Genomic DNA, 22,068 nt, shown 5'->3' on the forward strand with positions numbered 1-22,068 from the left:
AATAATTAAGTCAGACACCATGATGACTGACAAATACAAATGGTAAAAGGAAAAACCCCACATGCATTTTCTGTGCTCAGCTATGCAAACAATAGATATCAAGGGAACAGTATTCTAAAAAACAATGGTCTCATTCACTGGTTAAAATCATGCATATGACTGAAATGAATATATCAATAATGTATTGTGAGACAAGCAGGCAGGTAACAAGTAAGCTGCCAAATTAATGTTAAATTCTTTGAAGAGAAACATCTGAGGTCACTTCAGGTATTGCCACTACAATAAGTGGTTGTAATATAAAATAATTTATTTTAGAGCAGTATCAAACGCAAAAAGGAGCATACACAACATTAAATCTTCAAACCTGAAATCTCTGTGGGGTTAGATGGCAGGATTCCATTGCGTATTATGAGTCTCACAAATTACAAATTCAAGAAATGAGCAATTCTTACATAGATTTATGTAAGGAAAGAATTTTAGTTCTGCCTCTTTGCATCAACTCCTCACAGTTCTTGATAAAAATGTTGTGTTTTCAGCCAGTCTCTCATCTGTGAGCCTTGCATTCTCGAATTAAAATAATGTTGACCCTGCTGTTTAAACCACAGCAAGCTGCAGCAGACGGAACAAAACATCATAAGAACCAATACTTTCTTAACAGTCTATGACTAAGTAAACATGCATGCAAACATACCAAAAAAAAATCATATTTTGTTACATTTGTTAGCTATTTGTATTTTAACGCAAGATCCAATTTCAATATTGAGAATAAATACCAAAAGTATACCACCACATCCATCCCCATCTAGATGCATCCCTCTTGACCATACTCTGCTGCTTAGAGTGATGTGACTTAATCCCCTTTATGGAAAACAAACCACAGGGTTTACTTACTAATTCATGATTTTTTTACTCTCATTTGTTTGCTTCACTGTTTGCTGTTTCAGGAAAAGATATCATTCTTTTGGTTTTTTGAGTTTTTTTTTTGTCTTCATGGACATACTCCCTTGGGCAAAATGGCTGACACATGCTGCGGTGCAGCACATCATGCACAACAAATTGACACGGTCTGCACTTGCACATGCATGCAAACAAACAACAGATTTAGTAAGTGAGTTAGTCGTTTTGGGATGATTAAAACTGTTTACCATCTGGCATGCATTTAATGTGCGTGATAACTGAAAAAAAAGTTTTTTGGAACCTGTAAAATTAATTAAATACTAAAGAGGACAAATCAACTCCTTTGTGCTGCCTTAAATATGTTTCCTTATATATGGAAGTGGCATAGGATCTAGAGTGTTGCATAATGATATAGTAAATTAAAACAACCACCCAATCTCTGTGTCTGAAACTGATTTCACATTCTCTTTCCAGACACCAATTTCACCTGAGTTTGCAACTGAAAGCTTATCCCATCATTACACAGTTGTTTCTCATGCTGATCCAAGTTACTCACCTAGTCCAAGACAGGAGACACGCAATCCAGATTTTCCCAGGTTCCTTGGAAGGAAAATATAATATGAAGTCAAACAACATTGTTTACGCACAAAATGTCGTGGTTTGAGCACGCGTGGAATTGGAACGCTGTTCCATTTTGTCATGAGCAAAAATTGATTTTACGCCAGCTCGAAGCCAAAATCTATATTGTTTCCATAAATCAAATGAAATTGTGCAGAAAGAAACCAAAGAAAATCAATAGTAATTTCAGTGTAAGGTGTTTAATAACAATGGATGGATGGTTAGGATTTGATTGAAAGGAGAAACACTCATTATGAGAACCACCTTAGCCAAACACGCGATCCAGAATCCTATTGGAGAGAACAGAGGGACACTAGCGTTTCTACCTCTTAGTCATCATTTGGTTGTCTTATCTCATATCTTTGCAAACCTTTGACATCTGCATAAAGCAGAGTGTTTCAGTCCTCGGGCTTTTTATTGTTATTATTTTGATGAAAAGCAAAAACCTGTGCTCTCTCTTGAGCAAACTTTTTATCATGCCTGTATTTCTCAAGATAGATGCTGGTTTATGCCATGTGTCAAATTTGATTTCTGCTCCATCTTGAACCATTAACTCCATAATGCCACAACGTATGCCTGATGTTTGTTTGGAACAGAGAAATTCCATGTAACATTCACATCTCTCACATAAAAAATGAACCAAAACATCCTGCATTCCTTAGTTCAGAATTGAAGATCTCAAATTTAAATATGGTTTCACAATTCATAAAACATAGATGTCTTCCTACTGTGTGATATACAGACTATACATACGGACCAAAGCAAAGGGGAAATTAGGGCAGGCCACCAGCAGCGTCACACAGACAGCCATAATCAACTGATACAGGACATTATTTAATTTATACAGTGAACAGACTCATCAAGCCTGCAATTCTAAGCAAAAAAAGGCCAATCACGGAATGGGAAACTATGTCATAATTTAATATTTGTTTTTTAACGTCACAGAAGTAATCTACAGTTATGCATAGGGACTGCGCCGTTGAGCAATCTAGTCTCTTGCCACACAACTAATGGTCTGTGCAGCTGCTATGAGGGCAGACTTATCCAAGCCTGGTCTATCTTGCACTGCCTCCAGCCAGTTCAATTAGGGGTAGCATCAGTCATCCATACCATAGTTCAGCCAAGCCAATAACAAGGAAGAAAACATACACATGAAAGTGACAATTGAAGTGATGCTAGTGTAAATTAAATAGTTCATGATGAAAATGTATATGTGTGTCAAGATATAGCATGGAGATGAATGTCATTTCAGTCATGTATTGTAGATGCGCCCTTATTCATGAACATAATCTACACTGTAGATTAGACTTTGGATACAGACAGAATATGTACAGTTGTGGGGTTTTGTACAATTTATATACTGTATATACAAGATATAAATGGCTTGCACAAATTACAAGCAGTTGCGAGCAGTTTCTACTTCAATATAAAGCTGACTGTCTATGGACAAATTAACTTTGCTTTTGGAGATCTTCCATGAGCTAAATTTGCAGTGTGTGTCTACTTGCAATCTTAATGACAAGAGAGCAACAAAGCTAATGTTCAGCACCTGCAGTCGCTGAATCTGTGTCTCTCTCCCTTGTGCCTTTGAGGGGTGCAGCATTTCTGTACACTGATTATTAACCTCACTACCCATGGTATGGTACGGTATGACTGGATGGGTTTCGTTTCTAAGAAATACCGTGCCTTCCAAAGCACAACACTGACGAAGCTATTTATTCAGCAACATGCAATTTGCAACACAGAAAATAGACTTTCTCCCCAGGAGTAATTGGGTGCTTTAGTGTCTGCAGATGACAAAGAGGTAACGTTAAAGAAAGCTGACGGACAAAATAATACAGAATCTCGTACATTTTGAAGTGAGCACAAAAGGGAGGTCAACTTGTCTTTTCCAGCTTAAACATAAACAGTTTTGTTATCCAATGATTGTGGCTTTGTCCCTCATGCTTGGATGGTGCCCAAAAGAAGCCTTGAAGTAAAAAGACAAATGAGTCATTTGAAGACACCCCCTCAAACAAACCTGTCACCACTTATAAACATCGTGTGACTTGTTACTGTACAAAGATCTTTCTATTCTTAGTGGCTCCCTGGTTAAAACATATAAAAGTAACATATGAGTGCGTTATGGTGCTTTAATTACTTTATTGTGTGCGGATTTCTTTCTTCTTTTAGCGAGCCACACACTGTAAATGATTTCTAAGCGTAACCTTGGCATTTTGTATCTTTCATATCCTCACATTGGAATCCACAACTCAATATTTGTCAGATAACAAGGTTTGTCAAGGCAGTAAGCAGATGAAGCTGCTTACACTCGGGGGATTAATGTCGACTAAGCAAACCCACACAAACCAACCTTGATGGACAGACGGGATTAGATTACACCCACCTACTCAGTTCCCACCGCACTCCTGTTGGTGACCATAAATTTGTGATCAAAATAATTCACTTTAGGGAAAATATATTAAAACCAATGTCTGTGTATATGTGTGTGTGTGTGTGGGGAGGGGGTAGAAAGTAGCAAAGTGAAGTCAAGCGATAGAAGTAAAAACTGCCTGGATAGAGTGAGAAAGGAAATTGGAGATAAATGAGTGAAAATCTACTGGCTTTGAATTTGAAATTACTGTAATGATAGAGAAAAAAGAAGACGGATGGTTGGAGAGTTCTAAAGATGGAGGCGCAAGCAGGCAGAAGCTGGAAAGGGACTCAGGCTAACACAATTTTAAGTCCAAGCCCTGAGCTGAAGAGATGGAACGCCCTCTACAGATAAAGCGTCCTTTGAGAGAAAGATGGGAAATGACATCCAGCTGTTACGGAGGTCCTGCACATACACATTTATATTTGTATGGAATGTGCATTTGTGTGTGTATGTGTGTGTGTGTGTGTGTGTGTGTGTGTGTGTGTCTGTGGTATGAACACCTCTATTCACTTTAAATTTTTGCTGAGATAAATTTTTCTGGACATTATTATGCAACAGAGAACTAGAAATATGGTGTTGATTAATGACTATTGTGTTTTATGGTTGTGAGGAGAAAAACTGAAGTTATTTGGGGTATTAAGAAAAAAACAAGAATGACAACAAATAAATAAATCTTTGGGCAATATATTGATATTATCGATGAAGCTGTCTTGCTTTCAGTATTTTATACATTGTAAGAACCTCCATCACCTATTTCTTATTCACTTTGTTTGTGAAATGTGATTGTTTCTAAAGGGCTTAATGCTTCTTTTTTTCCCACCAATCAAAAATCATTATTTCCACCTCTGACTTACAGCCCAGACCTTAATTCATGGCTTTCATTTTACTGTGCACTGTTCAACATTGAAAAAGGTTTTGACCCATTTTCCAAAACACAGTTTGAAATGTTAAATCTAAGACCTACAAATCTCTCAGTACTGATGTATTTTAGGCGGAGACACACGACTGAAGCTAGTGGCCTGTGGGTTGATCCTGTACTGAAATACATGTGGGCAGATCTGAAGTACTTCATCCATTGTGAATTCCAGGGGTGGATATAGATAGATAGATAGATAGATAGATAGATAGATAGATAGATAGATAGATAGATAGATAGATAGATAGATAGATAGATAGATAGATAGATAGATAGATAGATAGATAGATAGATAGATAGATGGAGAGATGTAGACTATCACACCATGATAACTAGAACACCCTCACACCATAGAACAATAAAGTATGTCATCCTTCTCTCTGTTGGTGCATTTTGTGCTCACATCACATCAAAATAAAGAGGAGAGACTGCAAATAGTGTCTGGGTGTAAAATCCCACAGCAAGTGCCGACGGAATAAAACGTTACATGGTATTTATGCGTTAAAAACAGGGGGGGGGGAGCTCAGAAGGATTTCAAGGTCAAAGTCTACCAATTTATGTAATGCTTGCCTTGAGACGCATTATCAAAACCTGGTTATGCAATTTAAACTTGTGTTCATGCCGTATAATTGGAGGGTTTAATAAACACTTTCACCTCATATTGAAACAATGGATTAAAATCTTCAGGTCATCCATTTACATGATGTGTGATCTGATAAAGCCTAGTTTTCTGTTCTGATAGGACCTTAAATTCAAATTATTGCACTTGTTGATGATACAACAAAATATCCTCAGTCTGCATCACTTCTTGCAGAGCAATTATAGCTATTTCTTCTGATAACGGATTGGTAGCATCAGCTTTCTCCGAACTGTACTGTGGTTTTAAATGCAGATACCATTCACTGAATTACCAAAAGCAGAGGGGTTTTGGACAAGTCCCCCCACAAGCCCACTGTTCATGGTAAGGGTTTGTGGGTGATGTTATGTGATTATGTACATATATGCAGTCTTCAACTGTAGAGATTCTTTTTTGATATTAATATAAAATTTGGGGAAATAATTAAAATGAGAAATTTTGATAAAAAGAAAAGCTTTTTTAAACAGCACTGCCATTGCAGCTCTCAGTAACAAGCAGGATGGGACTCTGTTGTATTGAATTAATGAAAAGATATGCTAACCCTGTGCATCAATTTGGGGGACTTCTCCTCTGAATGAGCAGCTTACATGGATAATTTAGTCTCTTAGTTGATTTTTGATATGAATACAAAGCCATCTAATATAATTTATAGCAGCAGTGTTTCACTTCCTTAGCACCATTTACAATAATCTTTGTAATAATAGAGGTATATTAAGGCTAAAAAGAATGAAAACAAGATTTCCCAGGCAGAGGCATTAAAATACAATTATGCTCTGGGAGGAACATTTTGTTTTAGCCTTCATTTAAAGCGCAACGTCAAAGGAAACTTTCTCTAAATCAAGACGACAGATTGTGTAGTTCTTCAACCTGGGGCTTCATCTGGTCTTCAGGCAGAGTTCTATGCCATAGGGCCCCTGTTGTGAAACACCCTGGCTAATATCGTAAGAACTCCACATCACTGCATAACAGCCGACAACATAGCTGAAGAAAGCATTGAAGGGGGATGAGGACTTGTGATGGATTATGTAAAATTGGGCAAAAAGAGCAGTTTGGAGTGCTGGATACACACAGCCAAACTGTTTATCGGAGCGAGAACAGGATAATGGGCTCAGTGAGTGCAGACATGCGTAAAGTAAATGGAAGCACACGCATTTATGCACACACATGCAAAAAACACATATTCCACCAAAAAAATTCAACAGAGATCCCCAGCTAATAATAAATGATGGCATACACAGACAAGTGCCGCAGCAGTTGAATATATCAGTGATATCTTTCTGTGGACGAGTAGATAGAGGAAGAGGTTTGTCTTTGCTATAACTGATAAAATAGCCCCCATATAAACCTAAACCATGTGAGCACCTGCATACCTTGTCCTGACTCAGAAAATAATTTGTGTTGCTCAGATAATCTGCAATGTATTCGTCTCAAGGGTACTATATAAAGTGAATGCCTCGACAAAAACAAAATACTTTTTGTATGATAATAACGCTGCTCCGAGATCTAGGCGAGAGTTTAATGCAGGGGTTGCAACACTTTTCAAGCCTTAATTGTGGCGTTCCTGTATCACTGGAAATTGATTGGGAAAAAAATAAAAACACCTTTCCAGAGACTTTACCGGATTAAGTTTTATGTCAAACATATCTATACAAATCATTTAATAAAATCAATATTTATTTGGTCTCAAACTTTTATGTTTTATTCCATCCATCGAGAGGCGGGGAACGCCCTGGACTGGTCACCAGTCAATCCCAGGGCCACATATACGGATAAACAACCATTCACTCACTCACTCATTTATCCAATTTTTTCAAATTAACGCATGTTTTTGGATTGTGGGAGGATACCTGAGAACCTAGAGGAAACCCACGCAGACATGGGGAGAACATGCAAAATCCACACAGAAAGGTCCCCTGGTCAAAATTGAACTAGGGTCCTTTTTGCTGCGAGGCCAAAGTGCTAACCACTGTGCCACTGTGCCACCCCTTATGTTTTATAAATAATTTAAAATTATATTATTTCTGGGTATGATGTTGTGCCTCCTATAGCCCCACATTTCTCTGCAATAATGTGCTATACATGGTAATTACAGTATATTAAAGTCATCAATCTTATCATTACTTATCATTACGTTCTTACCCACAACAGGCTAATCCCATCCAGGGCAGCAAAATATAGAAGAGGAAAGAAAACCTCAAGAATTATGACTAAGATTAAATTAAATTAAACCTATAAAATATTTGCAAGGACAACCAAAAGAAATAAAACTGTTATGCAAACTTACAAACCCCAATTCCAATAAATTAGAACGTTGTGTAAAACGAAAGTAAAAAAGAATACAATGACTTGCAAACGAATTAATGAATTTCCCCTATGGAGGATCAATAAAGTTTCATCTTATTTTCAACCAATATTCAGTTGAATACACTCCAAAGACAACATATATAATGTTCAAACTGATATAAGTTATTGGTTTTTTTTTTTTTTGCAAATAGTCACTCATTTTGAATTTGATGACTGCAACACGTTCCAAAAAACCTGGGACAGGGGCTTTTTTACCTCTGTGCTGAATCACCTTTCCTTCTCACAACACCCAATAAGTTTTTTGGAACTGAGCACGCTCATTGTTTAAGCTTTGGAAGTGGAATTCTTTCCCATTTTTGCTTTATGTACAACTTCAGTTGCTCAGCGGTCTAGGGTCTCCGTTGTCATATTTTATGCTTCATAATAAGCCACACATTTTCAATAGGAGACGAGTCTAGACTGCAGACAGGCCAGTCTAATACCTGCACTGTGTTACTATGAAGCCAACAGTGTGGCTTGGCTTTGTCTTGCTGAAATAAGACGCTGTTTGGATGCCCTCATATGCTCTTCCAAAACCTGTATGTATCTTTCAGCATTAATGGTGCCTTCACAGATGTGCAACTTCCCCATGCCATGGGCACAAGCACACCGCCGTACCGTCACAGACGCTGGCTTTTGAACTTTGTACTGATAACAATCCAGATGGTCCTTTTCCTCTTTGGCCCGGAGGACATGACGTCCATTATTTCCAAAAACAATTTGGAAAGGAGACTCATCAGACCACAGCACACTTTTACAATTCTCATCAGTCCATTTCAGATGAGCTCAGGCCAGGAGAAGCTGCTGGCGTTTCTGGGTTTTGTTGATGTATGGCTTTTGCTTTGCATGGTGCAGTTTTAACTTGCATTTATAGATGCAGCCACGAACTGTATTAACTGACGATGGTTTTCTGAAGTGTTCCTGACCCCACATGGCAATATCCTTTATACAAAGATGCAGGGGTCAAGGGGATTCAATATTGTTTTTCGGTTTTACCTAGATTTTTCCAGATTCTCTTAATCTTTTGACAATATTATGGACTGTAGATGATGGAATCCTTGAATTCCTTGCAATTGCACATTGGGAAATGTTGTTCTTATACTTTTGGACCACTTGCTCACGCAGTTGTTCACAAAGTGGGGATTCTCGCCCCATCCTTGCTTGAGAACAACGAAGCCTTTTGGGGTTGCTCCTTTTTACCCAATTACCATGTGCACATGTTTCCAATTCACCTGTGGGATATTCCAAACAGGTGTTTTTTGAGCATTCCTCAACTGCACCAGTCTTTTGTTGCCTATGTTACAGCCTTTTTGGAATGGGTTGCATGCATCAAATTTAAAATGAGTGAATATTTAAAAAAAACAAACAATAGCTTATAACAGTTTGAACAATATATATATTATCTTTGGAGTGTATTCAACTGAATATTGGTTGAAGATAAGAGGACACTTTATTGATCCCCATTGGGGAAATTCATTAATTCGTTTGCAAATCATTGTATTCTTTTTTTACTTATGTTTTACACAACGTTCTAATTTAATTGGCATTGGGGTTTGTAGGTTTGCATATTTTAGGTTGAATGTAAGTTTGAACATTAAATACATTATCTTTCAAGTGTATTTGTTGATTACAGGTTGAAAGTGATAATGATTCAACTAACTGCGAATAATTGCATTCTGTTTTGATTTATCTTTTACACAACGTCTCACCCTCATAAGAATTGGGTTTTGTAGCTTCTGAGTAAAAGGAAAACTAGCGGGAAAACCTTTTAATTCAAGTCAAGGGGCGAAATACAATCACCCACAAACGTGTACCTCTACAGTGACTTGGAGGAACAAAATGGACATAAGGCTCTCTAGAAACTTCCAAAAGTAAATTGTATGGAATACATCAAACAGACTGGTATCAGACATATTTGTTGGCTTCATGTGGTGGCATTCTGCACATTAATCATTCACTCATAACACATGTGCAAACACAGAGGATGCCTCGCTCTGCTAGCCATTCAATCTGAAGGACCCAACAGAAGGGATTTTTGCATTCCCATCTGCAACTCGGCGTTGAACCAACCGAGCACAATCTTCCCTGAATTTCCTGGACTATCAATGCCCTTGTGCAGCCCAAGGACCACTGAGGTTTTCATGACCTGTCTCTCTTCCTACCACCAACAAAGGCTATCAGAATTTGTGGAACCCATTTGGGGAAAACACTAATAGCACATTTATGGAGTTTTTATTTAATCTGTAAGAAAAGAAAAGGTCAAACAGCCTTGAAATGTCACGAGTAGGGGGGGGCAGCATTATTTGAATTGTTTTTTTTTTTGGATTCCCATGACAACTTACAAATGCTGCAGATAGTGATATTATTAGTTTCTGCTCTCTCTCTCACTCTGCGCTCCACATCATCTGCTTCAACTTGCTACGCCTTCAGATGCTCCCACTGAGCCTCAATACCACACAGATTGAGTGCGCATACATACATACATACATAGATACATACATTCGTACATGAAAAGCAATTAATCAATGCTAACACCCACAACTATCTGGCAGAGAATGTGCTCTTGTACATCACACAATTAGCCATGGTGTTTCCTTTGATTCAGGAGGATGAGATTCCCTGTCACATTCTGAGGTATCACCTGAAATTGGGCTCAGATGTTTTGGTTGTTTTTTTTTCAAACAAGGGGATAGCAGGCAATGGGGCAGATAAAGGGCTTTCATCATTTATTTATATTTTTGGTACTTTTGTTAAAATATGGGTTTGTTAAACACTGTTTTCTGGTTCGTTTTTCTGTAACACATTAAAAACCATTTGCTTTATACAAGCCAAATGCTTAGTGATACTCCTGTGTCATGGGTAACTTCTGCCATCAAAAAGTTTTAAAGACATTACATTAAAAAATAAAATCGTTATAGAAAACCTTGTTTTAGTTAGAGGTGACAATACTCTGAATAAGCTGAAACAGTTAACACAATGGAGTTGCCAAGGTGGTCTGGTGGTTTGAACAGACCCAAGTTCGCCATTTCAGTGTTGTTATGGAAACGTGATGAGATTGTGTGACAAGCAGATGCTTATCACATTTAGCTGCTCTCAATCCAATCTGCTCAGATTTCACTAATTGTTTCTTTTGTGTGAGATGACCCATGTGGCCCAATTTTCTTTTTATGTCAATCTTTCATCTTCTCTGTTTTAGTTCTTTTACTGTTTTTGTCCTTGAGCCATCATCCTCCCTCTGTCTTTCCTCCTGATTTGCTCCTGTGTTTTAACAGTATGAGGTAGAATCTACTATTTTGCTCCTGGGTCAAGAGCCCACTCTCTGTGATAAGAGAGCTTTGTTTACTTGGCACAGGTTTGTTCTAACTCCCACTCAGTGACACATGGAGAGTTCTTTGGCACAACTCTGCTGCACTTTGTACTAAATGGTTGCAGCCATTAAGAACTGCAGGTGGTCTGAACAAACCCTTGGAAGAATGTTAACAATTTCCACGCTGTGAAGTGTTATATTATTTATTAACGAAATCAGCTGAGAAATTTTCTGTCAATTTTTAGCTAAATATACTGAATGAAAATTTCCTTGGAATTGTGTTGCTAATTTGTCCATCCCATTTGATTGAATACTCATGTTAATCGCTTTTGTCTCCTTGATCCTCAAGTCTCTTGCAGCATCATTCTTGCTATAAAGTGTGCATATAAAATGCATTCAATTTAAGCAACATTCAATGTTAATTTGAAGCTGATCACCATAGTCATTACAGAAGCTGTCAATCTCCAGGCTTAAATAAATTAAAACAGCGCTCGTTCAGGGAAGTGTCAACTCCCACCGGTTAAAGGGAATGCACATCGATTGAGTTCAGCAACAGAATGCAGGATGACATCATGAGACCCATCCTGCACCACAGGTCATATAATGACGAGCGCAGGTGCAGAATCTTTGTCGAGATCTCCTGCTTATTTCATGAAAGAATATTTTGCTTGAATTCATATAAACCATGTGATGCAAATGAGCAAAACTTTGGCGTGTATTAGCAGATTCACCTCCAAACTTTTCAACATCATCTGCAGCCCTTCCTCGGCACAGATAACCCGTAAGATTTTCTCATAGTTGCACAAATTTTAGGTCATATTAGTCAATGTTACTTTTCAGTGTTTGTGTTATATAATCATTCTACTCATCTATTGGCTAGTTATTTCATTGCAGATGACATGAGGGTTGATTGTTGTACGCACCATTTGGGGATGACAGTTATGAAGGGATTCCAGTATAAATGTGATTTTCAAATGGATAAAGCCATTAGAATCCTTGGCCTATGACCGTACCAGTGCTTTATAATGAGCACATATTCCTGTTGGTATCTCCAGCATGGTGCAAAATATTCACAGCACAAATTTGTATATAATGCAGAAATGGAGAAAAGAAGCAGCTCGACCAGGGGTGTGCAAACTTTTACACTTTGACTTTTAAAATTTGACAAACGGGCCGGATCAGCACAACATATGATACATATATAAAAAACGCATTTGTTAACAGTACATATCAAACTCATCTGACATTGGCTTTGAAAATAAAACCAGCTTGGTTTTAGAGGCTCTGATGTTTACTTGCATTTCATGTACAAATCGGGTTTTTCCCTTGTAGCTTCACGTCCAGCTCATTCATGTGTGTCAGTATGTGCACAGAAAAGGCTAAATCACAAAGCCAATCTGTGTCATGTAGCTCAGGAAAATTCTCAAGTGTTCTCAAGTAGCTCCAAAAATGAAAAAATCTCCTGTTCGAGCTCCCACATTCATTGACCCAATCATTCAATCATTCGCATCAAGTATGAAATCTGTACCTATCTTTGGCGGGACGGATTAAAAAGACCAACGGGCCGGCTGTGGCCCGTGGGCCGTAGTTTGCCCACTCCTGAGCTAGAAAGTCAGTTACATTTTCCCGAGGAGAAAGCAAGAAAAATTGCTGGTTTAAATGTGTATAACATTATTGTCTCGGTTGGAAAATAATTGAATTATAACACGATTCGAGAGAGGTAATACGTAGTATCATCCTAATCAGTTACCTCTGCCTTTACTGAGCAATAAAACTGATACATAAATCTTTAAAGAAAATTGGTGTCTTAATTACTATAGAGTGCTGAATTGATTCTAACCACTTTGCAATTCAGTTTCCACCGCTACCTCAAACTATCTTGTTGGTATCTTGGAAAGAATGCATTCTCAACCAATTCATTTTGCAGTGTGTACAGCATCATAGCAGGCCATCTGACATGAATTTACTTTCATCCATCAAACACATACACAACTTACATTAGCGCAATCATCTTCATCTCCATGAGATTGTCCTTTACCAAGTTCACTCTTAACATGGTTATTTTTAATTAATTAAATGATTATATAATGCTGCTAATAAATTTTGCTCTTGAAAAATTGTCTCTTTCTCCTAACAGAGAAACTCACACATCATCCCACTCATCACCTGTTACAGCTCGTACCTCATTATCATCAACATGGCTTTTTGAGTGTAAATAAATAATATCTCTTTTTTATTTTCTTGGAGTCTTGCCTCTCTTACAATTTGTCCTTTTGTTAAAATGTATGAGTTTTGAAAGAGGAGCCAGAGAGAACCAAACTAAACACAAGCCTTCTCTCTCACACAGCCACTGTCATCAAGCTACATACCGGTACTTCATCCCTGTGAGCTTGGCTGTAGACTCCTTGAGGTTGTGGTGGTAGCGGTGGGTGAAGGAGCCCAGGCTGCGAGCTATCAGGGCCACGGTGCGAAAGCGGGCACGGGCCTGGCTCGCCGTGTTGGGGCTGGTGGCATTCTGCTTGGTGTGCTCGCCGTTACGCGGGGCCTTCAACCCATGGTCTGTACATGCAAAGGACACCTGCATGGCTGTCAAAAGCTACAAAAGCCAAGAGAGCTCCTCCGAGACGAAACTTTTTCGTTGTCCTTTTGTGATGACGAAAGTCCACGGTGCGGTCCGGGTCTGCTCGGCGCTGCCTAATCTTGTGCGGCAATCATAGGCAACCAAGAGGAAGCATGAAATTACTCGGGCTCTTTTAGAGGAAGATCTTGAGCTCATGTAACAGTCATGCAGTGCCGGTCAGTGTGTGAGGAGCCGAGACAGGGATTCTATGATGCTCTGACGCCACCTGAAAATACGAGAGGTTGGAGATGGAGGGATAAGAGCGGAATCGAGGAGGTACCATATGAGTAATGTAAAGAGGTTAGGATGTTTTAGGAAAAGGGTAAAAAATGCCACACTAAAACAAAGAGAAGAATGAACAGAAACAATGCTGTAAGAAATAAACAGTCTTGTCAACCATCCAGTTTATCTTTAAGTCACATATCTGAACTCTATGGACATGACAGTTGATCTTTTCTTCACTTCTGTTTCCCTTATCTTATAGATTTGCCAAGTAGCCAGTTTGTCCTTTATCTTTCTGTTTCTGCTTCATCCTCTCTCTTACGTCTGAGCGGATGTTTTTGGTTTTTCGTTTTATGGCCGGCTGCCAGTAGTTATCGTGGGTGGGAAGTCTTTCTCACCTTCTACCTGGCTAAGCTTTCTAGTTTAGTAAAGGAGGGACGCTGCCGTTACACAATATAATTTTGACACTTTCAACACGCTATCCTAGTCTCTTCACTCTAAAAGCAAATCCCATGCTATTACAGCAATGCGCACACTTAAAAATGCATATTGTACACTGTCATCGGGCCACAGCACATTCACAAAGCACGCAAACTAAAGCCAGATATTTTTTTTTTTTGTTTAAATCAAACGGGTCTTACACACATTGAGTTGAGAGTCTCAGGCTGCCGGGGATGAAGCGAGATTGGATTTTTAGTTGACGTGTCCCCGTCTGCAACTTTAAGAGAGACCAGTCAAGCGGCAGCAAGCGGTTGTCCCACAACGATGCGTATCCCATCAGGAGCAGCAGTTTTTTGTTTTTTTTCCCGTCAGCTTCTTCTTCTCAGATGCAAGAACCAGCTTTGTCCCCGTCTTGAAAGTCCTCTAGTCCCTCGAACCCCTTTTATGGTCCCCAGCTTTGCAGCAAGAATGTGATAGAGGAACCTTGAAATGGTACCAGACAAGCAGAGAGGAGGAGTAGAAGGAGGGGGGAAAACAAGGATGCATGGCACCTCACTTCAGGGGAGAAGAGGACAGATGCGGTGAACAGTGCGTGTTCTGCGCTAAATGCGGGAGAGAGACAGTGTGTGTAAAGGCTGCCGGCTCTGACTGACTGGCTGGAGGAACTGCAGTGGTTTTCACTATGGCGCCACACACTCTTAAGAGAGAGAGAGGGGAGAGAGAGCTATGTTCTGAATGGAAAATCAAAAGAGCTGAGGCGAGTTGATGTGAGTTGTGTTCGTTTATTTACGGACAACGCTTCGGGCAAAATGTTAAGGTAGTATAGTGTAGTCGATTACAGCATCTTACGTGCAAACCTGACAATGAGGCTTCACTTGACCGTGGCAAACTTATGAGGCACTTCCCCCACTTGACGCCTTCTTTACACTGCAGTTACCTTTTGCATTTACATAATGAGTGTTCTTCATTCGAAGATTCCTTAAATAACTTGTGACTGGAAAAAAAATATTTAGTTGATTTCAAGCTTACAAAATCAGGGCCTATTCTGACACTAAAGCAGATGGTAAATACACATCATTTGAAGTGATACTGTGAAATACAGCCAAAAGCAGGCAGTTGAGGAAGGCGCTGCATCTTATTTTTCCCCCCCTACTGAGCAGAAATGTGACAATACAGGATTTCATGCTTCATTTAAGATTTTGAAACCTTGAGGCTAGCACAGTTTATTTATATCCCTGTGATTATATCTGATGGTAGTAGGCACTTGTAAAAATCAGTGCCTGTATCAACATTATTGAGGGTTTCTTGGTTAGCGGGGATGTCAGCATTCACCAAGGATTGCCAGATAATCTTTTATCCATGCCTGATTTCTGACTTTTTTCTGGGCGATATCTTTAATAACTCTAAAAGAAACAGTGCACATACTGACAACCTCTTGTTGGTGTTGATGCCGAATAAAACAGGATGATCATATATTGTGGAATTTATATATGAAATAATTTCACGATGACTGCGGACACAATACAAGCATGGAAAAGGAAATCCTGTCGTTCAGTATTACAACTACTTTAAATTTGAGGAATTTTCTAAATTAAGATAGCTGAGGGGGTGAAATTCAAATTGATTTTCAAAAATATTCGTACAGAGTGAAGTTCTGAGAACAAATCACGGGGTGTCCTTTTACTCTTTTGGAAAAGTTAAAATTGTATTCCTTCACAAAATGTCTCCCACAGAAGAACCTGTATGACATATTCAGCTGCCAAGGAGAGGTGCTTGTAAAACCACAAAACATTTGATGTGCAAAATGAATAAAGTGTCCGTTTAAGGCCATGGTACCTTGTGTGACCATTTCAGGGAAAATAATTGCCGCTGTCAATCTAAACAGCTTCCTTAGTCTTATTCTGAGCAAAGAATGTTACAACCTCCACTTCTGTCAGAAAATAGTCCATCACATATTAAGCATATTTTGGCTTATTTTTGTGTTTAAACTCAGAAAAAAACAATAAAGTCAAAAGCAATGTACTGCCATTAAAAAACGGAGAAACAAAAACAAATCAACGCGCTATTCAATTTAACGCCACCACTGTTTGTATAAACCTTTACGATGCATTAAATTATATTCGTTGCTATTGTGTGATTACAATCCTGTTGCATTGTGCAACAGCAAATAAAGGAGTAAAATAACAAAAATAAAATAATTCTCCTTAAAACAATACTAGAGTATTATATGGTAATAGTTTCCCCAACCTAATATTTGATACAGCCCCCCTCTCCTGGGTGACTGCTCTGACACTGTGTGGTTCTTCTATGTTCTTGCGAGGTATCAGCATATTCAGACAAATATTCTTCGAATATCACAAGTATCATCGAGGCTTTAGCTCCCACACTGTCAATCTAATTTCAAAGTGTGTCACTCAGAGGCATTAAAAAAAAGCTGTTACATTCTCTGCTGGAATCCTCAGTGGGAATTAACATTGTTACCCTGAGGCGAATTTCTTTGCTTAATGTTCCATTAAAATATCTGGAACAACTGTTGCAACAGTACAAGAATTTAGTTTCAGGATCACAAGCTGAAATAAATATGCAACTGTGAAGCTGCAGAGGGAAGAAAGAGAGAAAGCCCTCTAACCTGACCTTCGATTTCTTGCGGTTTGAAACATTTTTCAGCTGAGCCTGCATTGACTTTTGCCAGTGCCGGACCAAAGCTCTGCATTCTTTTAAATTTGAACAATTTTTTCCTCTAGATGCATGCGCTGCACTTGTTTTATCAATGACACTTTCCCTCAATAGAAATATACTCCTGTTATAAAACTGAGAAATTATAGAGGGAAACCTTTCCAATCCGTCAATGATGTCACTGCCTCTGCTGCAGCACTCCCGCTCTCTGCAACAGCCCTTCTCCGTCTGTTTTTTCATCTGCTCATGTTCATCCGTTATCTCCTCCGTGCCAACCTGTGCTGCTTTCTCTCCTCTCTCTTTCTCTGCTCAAAATAGCCAGTGAGCTTTGCACTGTGCTTTCTCAATCTCAAGCCCATAGTCTCTACGCTGCGCTTTAGATTCTACTTTGTTATTACTCTTCGTGGGAATAACCTGAGATTCTACCGTGAATAAGGATATGCGATGCTGATAACAAGGATTTGTGGTGAGACAGCTACAACAGGGGACAACATAATCCCTCATAACTACTGTTTTCATTATCATCACCTACTCTTGATTTCCTAATATCAGTCCACCTTTGGTATAAGCTCATCCAAGGTTTTGAATCCGGTGCACAAGCCGACACTGATTCATGTTGACATCTTTATTGTGACAGTCACTACAGATGCCAGATGACCTTATATGTCTGCCCAGAAGGTAGAAGGCAGATGGCTTCATTGTGATGTTGAATGATGGAGTGAAATGCGTGCGCAGCCGTTTATTGCTAATGGCAAATGTCTTGGAGGTTCATGTGTTTTATATTGACTGTGTTGCTGTTGGTGTACCTGCACAGTGTTCAGTCTCGTGGCAAATGGTTTACGAGCTCGCTTATTCCGACTGAAATTTGTCGAGGATAATAGCCCTTTTTGAATAACATGGGGAGAGGATCTGGTTTATGAGTTTGCATAAAACAAGTTCCAACAATAATCTTAGTCAGGAAAGCGTTATATCGAATTTACTTATGACCCGTGTAAACTGACTGATATGTTTAACTAGAATATTGACCAGTTAGTTGAGTAGGAGAACCCACTCTGAACCACTAGCGATACTAATAGCACTTTAACAGCAATATCAATAACACTAGCTCCAGCATCCGCCCGCACACATACACACATCTATTTACACCCTTTGCGTGATTTCACAAAAACAAACAAGCAAAAAAAAAAAAAAGACAAAAAACAGTCACATTTCAGAGAGACCACACTGTAAATTATGAAAATGTCACTACATTGAATAATATATCCAGCTTATTTTGCTTTGATCCTCTCAAATGGGGGATCTACTTCATTAGTTATTAAAATCCGAAAGCCCTCAATGTTACCGAAACCTGCCGGATGCACAAAAGACATTGCAATCTGTCTGAGGTTGCTTCGAGCATTTCACGTCACATCTTATTGATGCTGAATTAGAGCTAAGATGATGAAAGTATTAGGTATTTAACAGGACAGGGCCCCTGCAATCTGAGTAAATATTTAATCCTTACTTCAAGCAGTTTAAAAAATAGCTGACAGTTGACAAAACAGGCTGCTGTTTCACTTTAATAGATTGGGACTATGGTCAGTATTGAATGAACACTGCATAAAAACATGAAGTTATTCATAAGGAAGGCATATGATATGGAGTCAATCTGTGTACACGCTATTATATGAGGTGCTCCCGCTTGCATTTGTTGTATTTTGATTCTTAAGTGTATGCACGCGCCAGCAGAGTCCTACCTGTACACCATGCTGGAACATGGTGGGGACGATGCCTGGAAAAAATGGCCAAGTTCATGAAGAAGCTCCTCCAAATACTTCTGCTCCAAAACTCTACCGGCCTCAAAGCTTCCTGGGACGCAGCTGGTGGGGCTTGAAGGGGACACCCTGGCACCTGACCCCTGCCTCTGCTGGATAGAACTGGGACAGCGATCAAGCTTTGGCCCTCCTCTTTGCCTGGGAACAGGGATCTCAGTGCAAGCTGCCTTGAGATACATGGATCAACCTAGCTTGCCACAGGCCGACAGAACACTTTCTTTTGTTAGCAAATCCTTTTCAGTATATTTAGTCTGCTGGAGAGAATCTGGCCTGACAACATCTCCATGTAAGCACAATTCAATGCCGGTCATGAGGCACCAAGAGAGAATTATTCAAGCTAATGTCATGACGCCATTCTCTCGATGTCAAAAAAGCATACGGGCATAGACACTGACAGCCAGGCGCACACAAGTAAAATTAACACACTATTATTTACAGTTTCAAAGAGGATAACAGGGGGCATATCTGCATGCCATACCTGTGATGTCAGCTGTATTCTTAGATGATTGACAAATCCCACTTTTCTGGGAGTCATGCCAAACAGAGTGAGAGTTCTGTATTACATGTGTTGTATACAGTATACTAATGCAAGGATCTGCCAAGAACAAAATATGAACCCACAGAAATGCAGCCATCTAGTTATTGAGACAATAGCCTGCAACTAGTTCATCAAAGATATAATTTTGATAAACTGTATATTTTGAGTGTCAAATCATGACATTTTTTCACAATGTGTTTTTGTTTTGGTACAAGTTGTATCATTTTATGCCATATGTTATATTCATATTCATATCCATATTATTATTATTATTATTATTGTATTATAATATAGTTGTTGTTGTTGTTATTGTGCATTTTGTATTCTATGCTTTTCAATTCTATTCTATCCTGCATCCTTGTGTGTTTCTGCCCTCTTCTGGACAGAGAAGGCGCATTGCCCAGAAAGATCAATATTGATGTATGTTAAGCCAGCAATGGCCTGAGAACTTTGTTGAAAACATTTGTACATTTTCAGCCTCTATACCACCTCAATAAAACAGAGGAATAGAATTTACCATCACAACTTCTGAAGTAGCCTTGAAATGGAAGTGGATGTAACTATATTTACCTTTTATTCACTTGTTACATGCATCATAACCATACAAAACTATCACATGGACAAACATCACTCATTCGCGTGTAGAATGCAGACTGAATAAAAGGACTAGATATTGGATGAATGTTGGGGTGTTTAGAGCACCTTCATGTGTCTACTCTGTCCCCTACTCATTATACAGTGTTAGAAGCAAATGCAGTTCCATTTATTTCCGTCTCTAGTTATGTGAGGTTTTTTCATCACTTTCCTCCAAGACCACAATGAATCACCCACACATGTATACAGTTGGACTCCTGCACACGCCAAGGTAACACTGTATGAAAAATGAGATCCTGTGGCCGGTCTAAAGCAAATATCTGCAAAAAAAAATATCAGCAAATATGCTTTTTATTATTTTTAGATTTAAGTAAATACATACCATTTACACCACGCTCAACTTTTTTTCAATGAATTATCTTTGCACTACATTTTCCAAAAATCCAGGAAAAGATGGATTTATTGGTGATGTTTCCAGTGATGATCCATCTTTCGCTATAGCAAGAGCAGGGAGACGACAGCCATTTCTCGGACAACTGGTGGCAAAGCAGGAGAGCCAAGAGAAACTGCTAGTTAATCCAAAAGGAAAACCCTAATTGATAACATCCATACAGACATCTTTTATTTCATTGTAATTTCAGCCACACTTTTTGTCTATTCATTCAGTCATTCATTCATTGTCTATTGAGTAACCCCAATTAAGATGTAATAATGTACACAAGCCCAGTGGCATTTTGAGTATCCGTGTGATTTGTTTCAGAATTACACGCCTAGTAACACCTTGATCACACCACTCCTCAGTAGTGTCTAAACAAACATAGGGCCACACTACCCAACAAAAATACACATTTTTAAGATGATACATTTTACATTTGTATATAACCTGGTTTGCATCTGAACCTGAGCATTTATCTTATTCAGGTATTGAATAGAAAGTCTATTACTTCAGCCACTCTCATCACAATCCACCCTCCGGAGAAGTTGTCTACGAGTGATGAAAGATGGGGTGAATGTGGTGACTATTCACAACCATCTATCTAGAAACATTTCCAGACAGCAAAACGTGGCTTCGATGCACAGCTGGAACTGGAGAACAAGGTCTTCATTAAGGCTTTGGCAAAACTCCAGCCTGTTTGACAATGAAAATAATAGCTGCATTCCTTGGGTTAGGGTTAGTCCAGCACAATTAAATCAAATTCAGACCACTGTACCCTTCAAGAGGAACGAGGTTACTCAAAAAGTGGTATAACATGATATCAAAGTTCTCAGTTGATTATTATCTTATCATATTGAAAGTGATAGTAGTCTTGACGACAGACAGCAAAGATAATGGAGGAGCTGCATACCCTAGGGCAGGGGTCGGCAACCCGCGGCTCCTGAGCCTCATGCGGCTCTTTCATCCGTACACTGCGGCTCCGAGTGGCTGGGGAAAATAAATAACTAGTATTTAATTGAAGTGTTTTTACTTGTGTTAGTTCCTTTTTTTAATTTTAATTCTAAATTCACACTTGCGGAAGCCGTTCGTCCGCCAGCCGGTATAGACCCCATTTGCAGATGTTATGTGCAGAAGTTCAGGAGCAGAAGTCCCATAAACCAGGTAAAATAGATATTTATGAAGATATTTTGCAAATAATTATTTTTCAGTGTTTGCTGACACAGTGTTTTTTCCCAATTTATTTTAAAATTCAGGTCAAGGCTCAAAGCCCAAAGGCCTCAAAATGTTCACAATGTGTTCAAAATATAAATAAAATTTGATTTTCTCTGTAGTACTTTGTGAATTTCAGAAGCAACACACTACACACTTGTTTATACAAATTGTAAAGGTAATAAAAAACTATATATATACAATGGTATCTTTATTTTAGACGTCAAGAAGTAATTGTAGCTCCCAGTGTTTTCTTTCCCATGGAAACCGGGTCCAAATGGCTCTTTGGGTGTTAAAGGTTGCCGACCCCTGCCCCGGGGGTATGAAGACATCACCACTGGTGTTGGAATAAAACATGGCGACTTAAATAAATATAATCAGTCA

General features: G+C 38.9%; 1 protein-coding gene across 4 annotated transcripts in view; it reads right to left on the reverse strand.

Moving 5' to 3' along the window:
- kcnab1b (potassium voltage-gated channel subfamily A regulatory beta subunit 1b) overlaps positions 1-19,122 on the reverse strand; it is a 33,771-nt gene extending 14,649 nt beyond the window's left edge. Inside the window, exons 1-4 of one of the 4 annotated variants that reach the window (XM_086172993.1) lie at positions 18,830-18,942; positions 14,622-14,900; positions 13,504-13,980; positions 1,454-1,497 (exon numbers count right to left, since the gene is read on the reverse strand). In XM_086172993.1, the coding sequence (XP_086029119.1) occupies positions 1,454-1,497; positions 13,504-13,718 (259 nt within the window). In that variant the 5' untranslated portion in view covers positions 13,719-13,980; positions 14,622-14,900; positions 18,830-18,942. Of the gene's footprint in view, positions 1-1,453; positions 1,498-13,503; positions 13,981-14,617; positions 14,901-18,829 lie in introns of all 4 variants that reach the window. The other 3 variants (XM_086172994.1, XM_086172995.1, XM_086172992.1) reach the window with 3 other exon arrangements.
- Positions 19,123-22,068: the final 2,946 nt, after the last annotated feature.

This window comes from Fistularia commersonii, chromosome 25, assembly GCF_037954325.1.
Source record: "Fistularia commersonii isolate RoL2024-O1a breed Wild chromosome 25, RoL_Fcom_v1.0, whole genome shotgun sequence".
Classification (NCBI taxonomy): domain Eukaryota; kingdom Metazoa; phylum Chordata; class Actinopteri; order Syngnathiformes; family Fistulariidae; genus Fistularia; species Fistularia commersonii.